The 14594-nt window shown below is 53.7% G+C and overlaps 3 protein-coding genes across 3 annotated transcripts; 2 read left to right on the top strand and 1 right to left on the bottom strand.

Moving 5' to 3' along the window:
* Positions 1-334: 334 nt before the first annotated feature.
* On the bottom strand, positions 335-2054 carry Triagg1_7110 (uncharacterized protein; the record flags this gene model as incomplete). The annotated part of the gene is made up of 4 exons (XM_062901810.1): positions 335-448; positions 518-601; positions 681-1402; positions 1454-2054. The coding sequence occupies 4 exons, from the start codon at positions 2052-2054 to the stop codon at positions 335-337; spliced, it is 1521 nt and encodes a 506-aa protein (XP_062753932.1).
* Positions 2055-2633: 579 nt separating this feature from the next.
* Triagg1_7109 (uncharacterized protein) lies at positions 2634-4282 on the top strand (the record flags this gene model as incomplete). Its single annotated transcript, XM_062901809.1, has 4 exons — positions 2634-2878; positions 2941-3426; positions 3490-3727; positions 3788-4282. 4 exons carry the CDS (start codon positions 2634-2636, stop codon positions 4280-4282), a joined length of 1464 nt encoding a protein of 487 aa, XP_062753931.1.
* Positions 4283-7287: 3005 nt separating this feature from the next.
* Triagg1_7108 (uncharacterized protein) lies at positions 7288-14206 on the top strand (the record flags this gene model as incomplete). Its single annotated transcript, XM_062901808.1, has 3 exons — positions 7288-7359; positions 7428-7506; positions 7572-14206. The coding sequence occupies 3 exons, from the start codon at positions 7288-7290 to the stop codon at positions 14204-14206; spliced, it is 6786 nt and encodes a 2261-aa protein (XP_062753930.1).
* Between the last annotated feature and the right edge of the window lie 388 nt (positions 14207-14594).

Below are 14594 nucleotides of genomic sequence, written 5' to 3'. Positions count from 1 at the left end.
CTCTTATCCTTTCGACGAGCATCGACATGATGCATGACGCACAAGCTGTATTGCCTGTGACAATTTGGCTATCACTGGCGAGCTCGAGACTTGGAAGGATTTTACGTGTGTACGGTTACTGGTGATATTCTATCACGATTTGCACCTCTCTTTAGACTTTCTTTACCGGTGTTGGTGTATGTTAGACTTAGGGTACTTTTTATACCACTTTTTGCCTTTTTGTTTTATCAAATCAACTTTGCCTAATTACCTATGTGTCTACCTTGCTCCGTGCCTGCGAAAATGAAGTATAGTCGTTTACCATGACTATTAAATGAGAGCCCTGTGAGAAACTTTACGCCGTCGCATCTACGTAGATGCCTTGTTCAAATTTCTCGGTGTCGTAGAACTTTGGGATTATAGTGTTGCCATTAAAAACACGCCCGTCCAGTTCATTGACTGCCTGTTGCTATTGTGTTAATCCAGGATAACTTGAAGTGACCAGTGGGTTGCTCGTTTGAAGATGTATGTGACTTACTCGCAGTGCGGACACTTGGTCCGTGAACTTGATAAAGACTTGGCGAGTGTCTACGTCAATGTATAGTCTCTCGACTCGCCCATACTATTATATCGCACATTATTAGCCATCAAATGCCTCTTTCGCATGATATACCAGGAAAGCCGTTGCTTGCTTTTCGTACCTTTTCGCCGCACTCTCCGCCGATTTCCTGGCCCAGGCCGTCGGCGATCTCGGCCTCGAGGTCGGGCATGTTCTCGAGCATGTTCTGGAGGACAATGACGTCGCTCATGACGCCGAACTTGCCCGTGTCCTCCTTGCGCTTGCCGCCGAGGATCTTGCCCTTGTTGGCGGGATCGGCCCAGCCGCCGCCGTCTGCGTCGGCCTTTTTGCGCCTCTTTTCGACCTGGACGCGGAGCGGGTTGAGGATGCCTGATTCGTTTGCGCCGAGGGCGGTGCCCTGTGTCCAGCCGTATTTGGACATGAGGCGTTGCGCGAAGCCGGCTTGGCCGGGGCGGTTGGTTCGCGGCTGTTCGGTGTCGTCGTCGGGGGCGTCATCGTCGTCTTCGGCGCGGCTGAAGCTGGGGGGCGGTGAGTAGCCTTCGTCTTCGTCGGCGTTGGTGTTGGTGTTGGTTGGGGGGGTCTGGGTGTAGCGGACGGGGGCTTTGGATATTGTAGTGGATTCTGAGGGTGGAGGCGGCGGAGGAGCAAAAGATGGGTTGTTGTTTGTTTGAGGGGGAGGAGGTGGTGATGACTCGGAAGCTTGAGACGGAGGAGCTTGTTGCGTTGTTGAGAGGGCTAGACGACGAGCATAGGCGTCGTCTGCTGTTTCGTCTTGCGGTGGAGCAGCTGGGGGAGATCTTGGAGGCGGCGCAAAGGAGTATGAAGCTGGCGGAGCAAATTGATCTGTGATATGAATTAGTCTTGTCCAAATGATAACGGCGTGGGTGAGCTTACTCGAGGGTGCTGCACGGGGTGCCTCCTCCTCCGAGTCTGAGATGTCGCTCTCTTCCTGTCGCTTCCGGTGTCGATATAGCAAGCCTTTCCACTCCCGCACTTCTTCTACCTTTTCTTCGCTTTTGAGGAATTCGTCCACGTTTGTCGGCCTGGATGGATCGTACATCTCGTCCCAGTCTGTCTCGAACTGCTCCTGCCGCTTCTTCTTCTTTTTGCGACCGCCGCGTTGGCGTTTCTCCCCGACACCGTACATCCATTCATCTTCCTCCGTTGCCGCCCAATCAGCAAGAGTACTCTGATGTGGTATTGACTGCGTAGCTCCGGGGGCTGTTGCGGTAGTTGCCGAGTCTGTGGTGGGCGCAGTCCTGGGGATCGCTTTGGGAAATGTCGGCTTGGCCTTGGGCTGCTTTACTTGTGGACGCCGTATGGGCTGGAACTGAAGCGCGGGATTGAGGGGTTTCTTCGCTGCTTGCTCATCTGCTGGAGACGCGCTTTGCTTGTAGGTCACCGGCGCGGAGGAGATGGTAGCCGATGGAGAGGGATCGTTGGGATCGTGTAGATTGTCGTAGAGGGAGAGTCCTCGCGGCGGAGGAGCCGCCATGTTCCCGTGGTAAGAAAAGTTACTTGGCTATGATGATTGACTCTGAGACATGAGCTGAGTGGAATTGAATAGTAAAAAGAAAAGAAAAGAAAATGGTAAGTTTCGAAATGCGATAAAACTTGGAGATATTCAGAAGTGTAATGGGCTATACAATATTAGCAGTAGGTAGGTTAGTACCTGTAGTTGGTTAGTACTAAGGTAGTCTACATATCTCTGGCGCGATCAATTGGTGGCTGAGAGCTATGGCGCGGTCCGGCAAAATATCGGCACGCCACCACTTCAATCGCAGCTCTGTGGTGGATTTCTGCAGATCACCCCTCCAACCAACCCCACCAAAATTTCCCCCATCAATATATCAGGTCACTCTACCTTGGACCATAGGTAGGTAGCATCTGGTGGCGCTTGGGGAGTACGTCGAGTCACGATTTTTCCTTTTTTCTTCTATTTCTTCCCTCAACATCTAACTCGACTTGAGACAGTTGCAGGCAGACTGTCCTTGAGCATCTCGTTGATCTGCGTGTTTCTTTCCGCCACTCTCAATCCACGAACCCGATAGTCCGATCAACCAACATCTCCAAAATGTCTGACCTCGCGAGTCGCATTACGAAACCTGACGAAGCGGTCAAGGCTGAGACTCAGCCCGAAGCTGATGCTCCGGCCGCCGATTCTTCTGTCGCTGAGGCACAGAATGACGGTGCCATTGAGGAGCTTGGTGGCTCTGGCCTGCAGGAGCCAGAGTGGGATGTCGAGGTTTCCCTCAGCGATCTTCAGAACAACGAAGCCACACCCTTTCACTCTGCCACGCAATGGGAGGATATGGGCCTGTAAGAATTGAACCCCCCCCCTCTGTACTCCTTGTGGATTCTCGCTAATCATGCTGCCAAAGTTCCGAGGACCTCCTAAAGGGCCTTCTGGCTCTCAAATTTTTGAAGCCTTCGAAAGTTCAGGGAAAATCTCTTCCTCTGATGCTTAGCGATCCTCCGAGGAATATGATGGCCCAATCCCAATCAGGAACTGGAAAGACCGCAGCGTTTGTTACTGCCATTCTGTCGCGTGTCGATTTCAACAACCCTGATCAGCCGCAAGCCCTTGCCCTGGCACCCAGCCGAGAGCTGGCCCGTCAGATTGAAGGCGTCATTGGTGCTATTGGTCGCTTCATCAAGCCTCTCAAGGTTGCCGCGGCCATTCCAGGTGCTTTGCCCCGTGACCAGCCAGTCCGATCTGCAGTCATTGTTGGAACACCCGGTACTGTCATGGACGTCATCCGACGAAGACAGTTGGATGTCTCTCAACTCAAGGTTCTCGTCTTGGATGAGGCCGACAATATGTTGGATCAACAAGGAATGGGCGACCAGTGCTTGAGAGTAAAGAAGTAAGGCTGCCCTGGAGCAAAATCACTTTAAACAAATGAGAGATGGCTAACCTGTGGATATAGTATGCTGCCCAAGTCTATTCAAATCCTTCTCTTCTCAGCCACTTTCCCCGACAAAGTTGGCTCATATGCGATGAAGTTTGCACCAAACGCCCACTCACTGAAACTCCAGCGCAACGAACTTACGGTCAAGGGCATTTCACAAATGTTTATTGACTGTGCTGACGACAATATCAAGTACGACGTTCTCTGCAAGCTCTACGGTCTTATGACTATTGGCCAGTCGGTCATCTTTGTCAAGGTATGCTCCCAACGGATCTTGGGCTTTTGAATCGACGAAGCTTTGCTAACGTACACATAGACCCGTGAAAGCGCCAACGAGATTCAGAGACGCATGGTAGCTGATGGACACAAAGTTTCCGCCTTGCACGCTGCTTTCGATGGAAATGAAAGAGATGAGCTGTTGGCTAAGTTCCGACAAGGCGAGAACAAGGTTCTCATCACTACCAACGTCCTTGCCCGTGGTATTGACGTGTCGACCGTTTCTATGGTTATCAACTACGATATTCCGATGAAAGGCCGCGGCGATTCTGAGCCAGATGCTGAGACTTACCTCCACCGTATTGGCCGAACTGGACGTTTCGGCCGTGTTGGAGTCAGTATCAGCTTCGTCTACGACAAGAAGAGCTTCGATGCCCTCAGCAGCATTGCCAACACCTACGGCATCGACCTTGTCCGTCTCGATACTGATGACTGGGACGAGGCAGAGGAGCGAGTCAAGGAGGTCATCAAGAAGAACCGAGCTCAGGCTGCTTATGCCCCGAGCGCTACGGACAACGCGGCCAAGGCACCCTAGAGAGGTGTCCACGACGCATGGATGACTTACTAAATTGGCGGCGATCCTATTTGTTTCCTTTGTCCTTTATTTTGCTTGCTAAGAACGCCGCAATTTCGCACTTGATGATGGATGGTATGATAATGGGGTTTATACAAGTGGATCTGTAGAGTGTGGCACGACAAGATACCAAAATTTGCAGAGTTGTGCCATTGCAGGACGGCTAAAAAAGTTAAAAATGGTGAATATCCTTGCTTTTTTCTTGTGGCGTTTATTCCACATTGTGCATTTGTCTCTATTCCGCTCACAGTGAGCAACGTAAGGCAATCTGCCAAATTGCCTTTATCACACATGAATCTAATTATCTCGCTCTGAATCACCGCGACTGATGGAAACATTTGATTCGAGTGTTTCACCCAGATTTGCATAGTTAATGCAGCCGGACATGGATCGCATAATTCTGTATCGGAGGTTGCATAAAGGAATGCCGTAATCCGTACGCCGTGCTCCGTACCTTTGTAGCATTTGGATGGGGTCCGCGGTTCGTGGATCCACGTTGACTTTTCCAGCACATGACTCTGCATGCGAGTACATAGAGTAGGTAGTTTTGACGGAGAACTCGGTGGCGAGAATCCAGAGCCAGAAATGAGCTTTACTACGAGTATACTTGAGAGACGATGAGCATGAAATTGTACGCGCTGTGTATTGCATCGTCATATGCGTGTTTTTCGTTTACCCTCTCCCCTTTACCTACAGGAGCTTACAACGGATCGGAAGAGGCTGGACACACACCGGTGAAGCAATCGGAGCATTTCTCTGGTGGTTGGAGAGCATTTGCTGCTTTGCCGACCACCTCTTTTTTCTGATTCCTTCTCCTGAGTGGCTCACGTCATGCAGTGCTACAGCACTAAGGCAGATGCATGTACGACGGATGTATGTCTGTAGAGAACTTACTCGTACGCAGGAAAACAAACACTCGGCGCGGATAGTGTGCGAGCACGAGTACATGTGAAAGTATCAAGAGGGGTTGATGGGAAGGCTGGTGCGTGCATGGGTCTGGGCTTACAGGAGGGTTGGATATTCTGCATGTAATTAAGTGGTTGGTATGTCAACGGAGGAGCGGGCAGATGTTACTCGTCCTCTGCATTCTGTTAGAGGTGTAGTGCAGCGCTGGATGTATCAAGTCCTCGGACCAGGTAAGCATGGACGATGGGCTGGTGATGGATGCTGTCTGTCTGTCACACATCATGGCTCACTCGTATCGCCGACGAAAGCAGAGCGTGGGAGCTTTTTGTCCCGCAGATTGAGCCATCATCTCCACCATTATGTCACTGTGCTGCGCCGCCAAGACAGTGAACAAGGCCAGGAAAGCCGCAGCAACAGAAAAAGAGGGAAGCAGAAAACAGAAGAAAAAAAAATTTACGCGGTGAAGCATCTCACGTGTGGTTCCGGAGCTGCTTTGAGGATTGGCGCTCCCCAAGTGCTTCCTCCCCCACTCTTTTCAACTACCACCACACACCGCCTGCTAGAGAGCACTAGCCCTCGCATTTTCCGTTATTAGCACGCCTTGCATGATAGCGCAACTCGAGCTTGAGACACGACAGGGAAAAAACAAAGAGAGCGCAAGACAAGAAAGCCAAAGCAAAGGTTCCTTTCCTGGCCCGAGCCCGGTGGCAAAACGAGTCCCGTCTCGACGACTGTGCTTGTACTGTACTTGTACGACAGTCGGCTGATATTTTCTTCGCAGCAACAGTTGCCGCACCCTGGCCAGAGCTTGAGAATTTTCTCCCACGGAACCGCCCCCTGTCAAGTGTCGGCTGTGGCTCCATCGCCGTAGCACCGGTTAGCCAAAAAGAACCAGCCTCTCCGAGACGGGCAGCGCATACGAGTTGGTAGCTTGGGGTGGCTTGACGGTTAGTACGTGGTGCGAATTCTCTTGTTTTTCCCCCATCTTGTTCGAGAAAAAAGAAGGGGGCCTTCTGCAAGTCATGCTGCTCAAGCAAGTCATTTACTGTCCTCGCCAAAGAGACGAAACAAACGACGACTTGCTCGATCAATCAAGGAATCGCCCTCCCAGATAATTAACGCAATCGCCCAATGCCGATAGATTCCGGGGTTGAGCTGCATGAGGACGACCGCGGGGCATCAAGAGGCGAGCCACGTAGCACGCCTCGAGAGGGAAACCAGTCACAGCATGCATATCCCTCCAGCCTTCGCGGACGCATCCTCACACGCTAGGTCCTGCACGGTGGGCGGTCTTTGATATCGCTCAGAAGCTGGAGCCACTCGGCCCACTGCTAGCCAGCTCATCTGGCCGCCTTTTCCTCATGATTGCTGTTTGTCTGCGTGTCTGATTTGCCCGCCGCCGCTCAATCCCACTTTTCGTTGGTTGATCATGCATGTTCCATTTTCGTTGCGTCGGGCAGCTATCCTGTCAGCCCGTGCGAATCCAAGTCATGTCTCAACCCGCAAATGCGGCCGGCTGGCGACAAGGCCACCTGCTGAGCCCAATCGTAGAGCGGCGTGGCGGGCGGAAAACGACTTCCTTCTGCCAATTGGGCTCGCATGATTGCTATTCAGCCGTCGTGTGGGTATGGATCTCTGTTGCAAGGGGGCTCTGGACCGGAATTTGTGCTCTCTTGGCCTGCTGGGCTCCGCATCGTCAATCTTCTCTGGTTCGCTTGTGGACGGCCATGGGTGTTTTTTTGGCATGGGACGTGCTTTTTTGGATGGGCCCATGCAGCTCGAGGAGACAAGGCTCCAAGTGGTGTCATCTCAAAGCCTTTACTGACTTCCCACCTGTTCGCAGGTTTTAGAGAGGAAAAAAAAAAAAAACCTCCTGCATCATACATACCAAACTACACTCTGAAACCCGTCATCATCCGTACCAATAGGCTGCTACATTCGCCTTGAAGCAGCCACAGACAGCTGTGTCCTGAAGCGCCAAGGCCCAAGAGACCGGCCGTTTTCCTTATTGGCGCTTTTCACCTGCATCTGTCGGATAACCTGATTACAGTGCAGCTTGTATGGAGGTCGATAAAGCAGCCGTGCCCCAACTCGCTCAGTCCGAGGTCTCTGAGGTCGACAGGGCAAAGGAAGTATGAGCACCGCCCAAAAAGTCGAGTACTGTCCCGTCAGGACTAACATAGACTTGTCCAATGTACAGTTCTCAGATTTTTCCAATGTCCAGTACTTCGAAAAGAATGACTCCGAGGTCGGGTCCAAGGTGTCAGTAGACAACAAAGGTAATTGGCGACATTCACCTAGAGCGTATTTCTCCCTACATCTTCCAATGCTAATTTTGCGGCAGAAAATGATGCCCCTCAAGATTCGGCCGCGGCTGAAGAGCAGCCTGAAGAGGCCGAGGTAGATGGCGAAGTTGCGGCAGAGCCCACTTCTTCCAAGAACAAGAAGAAAAAGAAGAAGAAGAAGAACAAAAGCGAAAGCCAGATAACGTCGCCTATACTGTCCTCCGAAAGCTTTGCATCCGAAGTCAAGGCTGAGGGGGAAACCGCCGAGACGGCAGAGCAAGACACAACAGTTACCCCTCCTCCGGAGGAGTCAAGCCAGGTAGTCGAAGACGAGGCTAAGAAAGACAAGAAGAAGAAAAAGAAGAAGAAGAAGAACAGCCCCAAGAATTCGGAGACAGACGTGGCCGATGATAGCGCTCTCGATCCCGCCCAGCCTCCGTCGCCACCAGCCACGGACGAGGGAAGAGGTGAGGATGAGGCTGCTCCGGCTGTAGAGGAGAAGACTGAAGCCGCAGCCGCAGAGCCTGAGCCTGCTGTCGAATCCGCAAAGGAAGAGAACGCAGCCGAGCCCGAGCATTCAGATGAGACCGTTCCTGTTTCCGAAGAAGTCAAGGCCGAAGCGGAACCCGAAGCTCACCACGAGGATGCCAAGGTCGCTGAGGAAGGGGCCAAGACTACGGAAGATCCAGTTGCTGTTCCTGCAGAGCCCGAGCATGCGGAGCCCGAGCCCGAAACCGCTAAGGAGCCCGAGCACGAGCACGAGCACGAGCAAGAGCATCAGCAGGAGCACAAGGAGGAACATGAGCATGCTCCCCAGGAAACCGAGTCGGCAAAGGAGCCAGAGGTTGTACCTGCTGCTCATGAGGATGTTCATGTTGAAGAATCTCACGAGCCGGCGGAAACACACGATGAGAAGCCAGCCGAGGAGCCTACTCACACAGAAGATACCCAGGCACCAGTGGTAGCCGAAGAGCCCGCCGAGCATAAGGGGACTGAGACACCAGAGCACAAGGATGATGCCCAGGTCTCCGAGCCGGTTGAGGCTGAGAAAGTGGATGAGGCTCATGCTGAAGAAGACAAGCCTTCAGAAGAGGTGAAGCCTGCTGAGGAAGTCGCCCCCGCTCACGAAGAGGAGAAGCACTCCGAAGAGGAGAAGCACCCCGAAGAGGTCCCATCTACCGAAGAGACGAAGCCCACCGAGGAAGAAAAGTCTACTGAGGAAGATAAGCCCACTGAAGAGGTCATACCTGCTCACGAAGAGAAGCACGTCGAAGAACAACACTCCGAAGTGCCTGCGACCGAGGAGACAAAACCTGCCGAAGAGGTTGCTCACGTCGAAGAGGAGAAGCACACTGAGGAGGCTACGCCTGCTGAGGAAGAGAAACACTCCGAAGAGGAGAAGCCCTCCGTCGAGGAGCACACCGAGGTTGAGAAAGACACCGCTGAACCTGAGGCCAAGGAAGAGCCTGCTGCCGAGCCTGTCGTCGATAACCACCCTGAAGAGACCTCTAAGGAGACTGAAGAGCATGTCACCGAAGCAGCACACGAAGAGCCTGCCAAGGGACATGAAGAGCATGCTGAAGTCGCAAAGGACATCGCTACGGAGGTGATTCCTGCTCCCGAGGAGAAGGCACCCGAGACTGCGGAGCCCGAACACCACGAGGAGGAAAAGACTCCCGAGCCGCACTCTGATGCCAAACCCGATGTTGACGACGTCGTTGCCGAAGAGCAGGCCCCTCTGACCGAAGAGAAGCCTGCTTCTGATGAGGAGAAACATGATGACTCCGAGAAGCACGAAGAGCCTGCTGCTGAACACGAGCATGTGGCCTCTGAGGTCGAGACCAAAGCCGAAGAAGTCGACGAAACTCCCAAGGAGGAGGCCGTTGAAGAGGCTCCTAAGGATGTGGCTGAGTCTCATGAGCCTGTCCACAGCGAGGAGGCTAAACACGACTTGACTGAAGAAGCCGAGCCTGCTCATGAAGTCGAACAGTCTCACGACACCGAAGCTTCTAAGGAGGAAACTCACGAAGAGCACCGTGCTGTCGAGACCAAGGCGGAGGAGGCAGAGCCTGAGTCTGTGGTCGAGGATGTCAAGGAGCCTGTCGAGACACACGCCGAGACTGAAGAAGCTTCTCACCAAGAGGCTCCTGTCGAGCAATCTGTAGTTTCTGAGGAGCATTCTGTTCCCGCTGAAGCTACTGAGTCGGAAGTCTCCAAGGTCGAATCCGAGGTTTCTCATGCCACTCATTCTGAGGTTGAGGCCAAGCCTGAGACCACTGAAAGCGAATCTACCCCTGAGGAACACGTTACAGTGGCCGAGACCGAGAGTGATGTTCAGAAGGATGTTGCTGAGCCTGAGCCCGCCACCGAATCCGAGGTCGCCACTGAGTCTGTAGCTGCTACCGAGTCTGAAGTTGCTGCTCACCCCGAGGTTGTTGCCGAGTCTGAGGTCGCTACCGAGTCTGAAGCTGCCACTGAATCCGAAGTTGCTGCTCACCCCGAAGTTGCTACTGAGTCTGAGGTTGCTACGGACTCCGAGGTCGCTGCTCACACTGAGATTGTCGCTGAGTCTGAGGTCGCCAAGTCTGAGCCCGTTGCTGCGTCTGAAGTAGCCGCCGAATCTGAGGTCGCCAAGTCTGAGCCCGTTGCTGAGTCTGAAGTAGCCACCGAATCTGAGGTTGCCAAGTCTGAGCCCGTTACCGAGTCTGAAATTGCTGCGGAATCTGAGGTCGCTGCCCATCCCGAGGTCGCTACAAAGTCTGAAGTCGCCACCGAATCCGAGATCGCCAAGTCTGAGCCTGTTGCAGAGTCTGAAGTAGCCACCGAGTCTGAAATCGCCAAGTCTGAAGTTGCTGCTCACCCTGAGGTTGTCGCTGAGTCCGAGGTCGCCAAATCTGAGCCTGTTACCGAGTCCGAAGTAGCCACCGAGTCCGAGGTTGCCAAGTCTGAGCCTGTTGCTGAGTCTGAAGTAGCCGCTGAGTCTGAGGTCGCTAAATCTGAGGTCGCTGCCCACCCTGAGCCCGCGGCTGAGTCTGAGGTCGCCACAGAATCTGAGGTCGCCGAGTCTGAGCCTGTTGCTGAGTCTGAAGTAGCCGCTGAGTCTGAGGTCGCCAAGCCTGAGGTTGTTGCTGAATCCGAGGTTGCGACCGAGTCTGAGGTCTCCAAGCCCGAGGTTGTTGCTGAGTCTGAGGTTGCGACTGAGTCTGAAATCGCCAAGTCTGAGGTCGCTGAGGAGCACAAGCCGACTGAGACCGTTGTTTCTGAACCTGCCCACGAGGAGGTCGAAGCTATTGCCCCAGCTGAAGTTGAAAAGACTGCTGACGCCGAGGTCGTCCACGAGGCTGATAGCAAAGAGCCATCAGAAATCCAGGCCACTTCTGAGCTAACGGAAGACTCCAAGGCTCATGACGAAGAACTTACGAAAGAAATCCCCAAGGAGGTAGAGGTTGTCGAAGCACCTATTGCGGTGCCAGCTGAAGCTGAGGAACACTCTACGGCTTCCGTTGAAGAGGTGCCTGCTGAGGTCACCCCCGTCATCCCGGCGGCTGAAGCCGAGCCTACGCCTGTTGTGGTCGAGAGCGAAAAGGCAATCGTGCCAGAGCCAGTGGAGGAGGTCGTGCAGCCTGTAGCTGCTGAGGCGGAGGCGCCCAAGAACGTTGAGGAAGAGGAAATCAAGGACACTGTGGGTCCTATTTCGGTTGAGAAGAACGTGGTAGAGAAAGTCAGGAAAGGTGAGGAGCAGCATTCATTACATGATACCCCTGTTGATATTTCGGGACGGTTTGGTGACTCCACATCGGGTGAGGAGTCGAAGGACCACGGCGTTTTGGCGTTGAAATCGGAAGACATTTCGGAGATTCAGAGTCGGTCCTTGGGAGAGGAGGAGAAAGACGATGCCAAGACAGACGATCTTGAAGGGGCTGAGACACCAGCAGTCGAAGTGCCTGCTGTTTCTACCAAACCTGATGTGGAGGCCGTCTCTGAGCCGCTGCCTTCTCAAGAAAAGGAAGATGCTGAGAAGACTTTGGCGCCAACCGTGCCAGAGGAGTCAGACAAGATTGCTCTCATCGCTGGGGCTGCCGCGGTTACCACAGCTGCTACTGCTGCTGTGGCGACTGCTGCTGTCATTCACCAAGAGTCTGACGACTCGAAGCGTGATATCTCGGCCGCAACTGAAGAAGGTGGGCTAAAGGGAGCCGCTCCGGAGCCAGTTGCTCCCGCAGCGCCCGAAACCGAGGTGACTAAACGTGATGTGGAAGACAAAACCCCTAAACAAGAAGAAGCAGAGAGAGAGATTGTCCTCCCCGCGGAGGTTACGAAGCCCGTTGAGGAGCCCGTTGCAGCCCGAGAAGCTGAGCCGACGGTTGTTGCCGAGACAGCTGAGCCTTCAACGTCCAAGGTGCCAGTTGATGCGAAGGACACTGTGCCGACTCCCCAGGAAATCCCATCACATCAACCACCCAGCGGAGAGTCAACAACCTCGAAGACAGTGACAGCAATAGAACTCGATCAGGCAAGTAAAGAGATCACGAAAAGGGCGAAGCCTATTCAAGAGAACAAAAACTTACAGGATGTAGCCCAAGTCGACTATTCTGGAGGCACTGACAGCCTGGCTTTTGGCGCCGTTCGCATGGCTGACCCAACTCTTTGGAAAGAAGAAGGCGGACGATTAAACGCATTCACCACGCCCGGATTGAGCCGTAGCATCGATAGGGAAGTGTTCGATGGACCTCGGTTTGCTGCAAAAGGTGGAGTGGTCGCTCAATCCGACGATGGATTCCAGGCAGGGGCTGTGATGAAGAGAGAGATGATGCCATTCCGTGGATTGGATCGAAACGCGGTCCCTTTAGAAGTCGCTGCCGCAACAAGCCATTATGTTGCCCCTTTACGATACCCTGCTCTTAACGCCGACGGTCACTACTCCTCGAGGTGGGCGAGCATGGCCTCCCCAGGCCCCTTGGTTTCTCCCTTTGAATATGAAGAAATGGTTCAAGATACTCCGCCTCCGCTGTCTCTTTCCGTGTTATTGGATGATGAGTTCAGAGTGCCGACTCCCGCCGTTGTGGTTCCTGAAAGGGCGACGTCTGACAGGCTGAGGACTCGACTGCTGCGTCATAAGCAGAAGATTCTCCTTCAAGATGCCGATGACGCAGCCGCAGCTGCCGTGGTCACTAACACCATCGCAGAGGCACCTAGGCCTGTCGCCCGTCTTTCGCTCACTGGCCTCCGCAACGGCGGGGACCTTCCTCATCTGGACCACCATCAGATGAAGTTGGAATCGGAGGAACTTCAGTCTCTAGCCGTCCCTACTACACGCAGGAGTATTAGTGATGATGAGGAAGATCTTCGTAAATCCATTGCTGACATTTTCACAGAGGAATATAGATCTAAGGAGCATATTTCGTCGAGTAGTGACCGGGAACGACACCGCAAGTATCGCCACTCTCGCCACTCTTCCCATTCCAGCAGGAATCGTGGTGAGGAAGAGGTCAGAGAATACAGAGAGCATAGAGAGAACAGAGAGAGCAAACATCGCTCATACGAATCCCAAGGGTCAAACTACCGCCGCTCTATTCCTGACAGTGGTAGTTCCCGTCCTGGTTCTGGGTCGTCCAAGTTTGACACGCCACCACGAACTCCTCGGCGGCGCCATAGCGGCGTTGTAGGCGAGGTTCCTGTGTCGTCCAGCCGGAGATACAGAACTCCAGAAGAGCAGGAGGCTCATGAGCAACGCAGAGCTCAACGCCGTGCTGCCCGAGAGGCCGAGCGGATCGACAAGCAAGAAGCGCCCGAGGGGGTCAACGAGGGGTACGAAGGGTACGAAGGACACGAGCGGTATGAGCAGCCTCAGCGCTACGATGAGCGTCGTGAAAGACGTGAGCACAACGAACAACGTGAGCATCGTGAACGCATTGAACGCTCTGACCGCCGTGACCGTCATGAACGTCCCGAACGCACTCAGCGCCCTGAGCGGTTTGATCGGCCCGAGCGGTTTGAACAGCCTGAACCGCTCATCGACCGCGAGGTACTGGACGAAGGCTATGGCCGACCTGAGAAATATGATCGACGTGATCGACATGAACGGCGCGAGCGCCGCGAACGTCGTGAGCGCCGTGAGCTCTACGAAAAGAACCTGGACCCTCAGCCTGAACCCTTCCCGGCTGTTGATGATATCCAAAATCCCGCACCACCTCCGGCCCCTATCCCCGCTCCCCCAGAGCGCAAGGGTAAAGAGGTAGGCTTCGACTTGCCACCTGAAGAGATCAAGCGCCATCGTGGTCGCTCGTTCCGCCAACGTTCAGGCAACTCCGGCTTTGACTACGCACGGCAGTCACAGTCTCCCGAGAAGAGATTTTTCGAAATGAAAAATGCCGAGGGGGTGCTTCGCAAGTCGCCACCTCCCGATAAATTCATCTACGTGCCAGCTCGCGATTCTTCTCTTCCCGAGGAGATGCGGCCCAGAACACGCGACCGGGACGTTCCCCGGACCCGTGATCGCCGGCTATCTGAGGTCACGTATGACCGACCTCGCGGGGGTCATTTCGGAGACTCTCCTAGGCAATCGGCGCCGCTCGACGAGGGCGACGATTCTGCTCGGCGAGCCCGTCATGAACGTAGACGGATGAGGGAGGCTAGGGAGCAGGAGAAGAAGTCGGGAGGACTCAAGGGGGTGTTCAAGAGACTGTTTAATTGACTGGTAGAGGATTGGGACACATGGCAAATATGGCAGCGATGGAAAAGGAGCGCTCTTTTATTCAAACGACTTAATGAATCATGCGTGTATGGCTCATCTATTCTTCTTCATAGTTACTTCCTGGCCATTAGGCTGGTTTATGCTAGTTATGTTCGCTTACGGTTAAATGAAGCATTTTGACACTGGGACGTTGATATCAATATATACAAGATTTGTGCGTCAACTACGTATCTTTGACTTATATGATACAGCAAGGCGATGAAGACATGTTCTTAGGGGAGGCTGAGGCTTCGAGGCTGTTGGACGTCGAGGGAGTCACATGACTTTGGAGCTCCAAGCATGAACCATCGCTTGCCAGAGCAAAGTTGCTTTGATCCGGAGCCTCGGC

The sequence above is a fragment of the Trichoderma aggressivum genome (assembly GCF_033847375.1).
Source record: "Trichoderma aggressivum f. europaeum strain CBS 100526 chromosome Unknown scaffold_030, whole genome shotgun sequence".
Classification (NCBI taxonomy): Eukaryota; Fungi; Ascomycota; class Sordariomycetes; order Hypocreales; family Hypocreaceae; genus Trichoderma; species Trichoderma aggressivum.
This window is presented reverse-complemented; position numbering and strand designations above follow the sequence as displayed.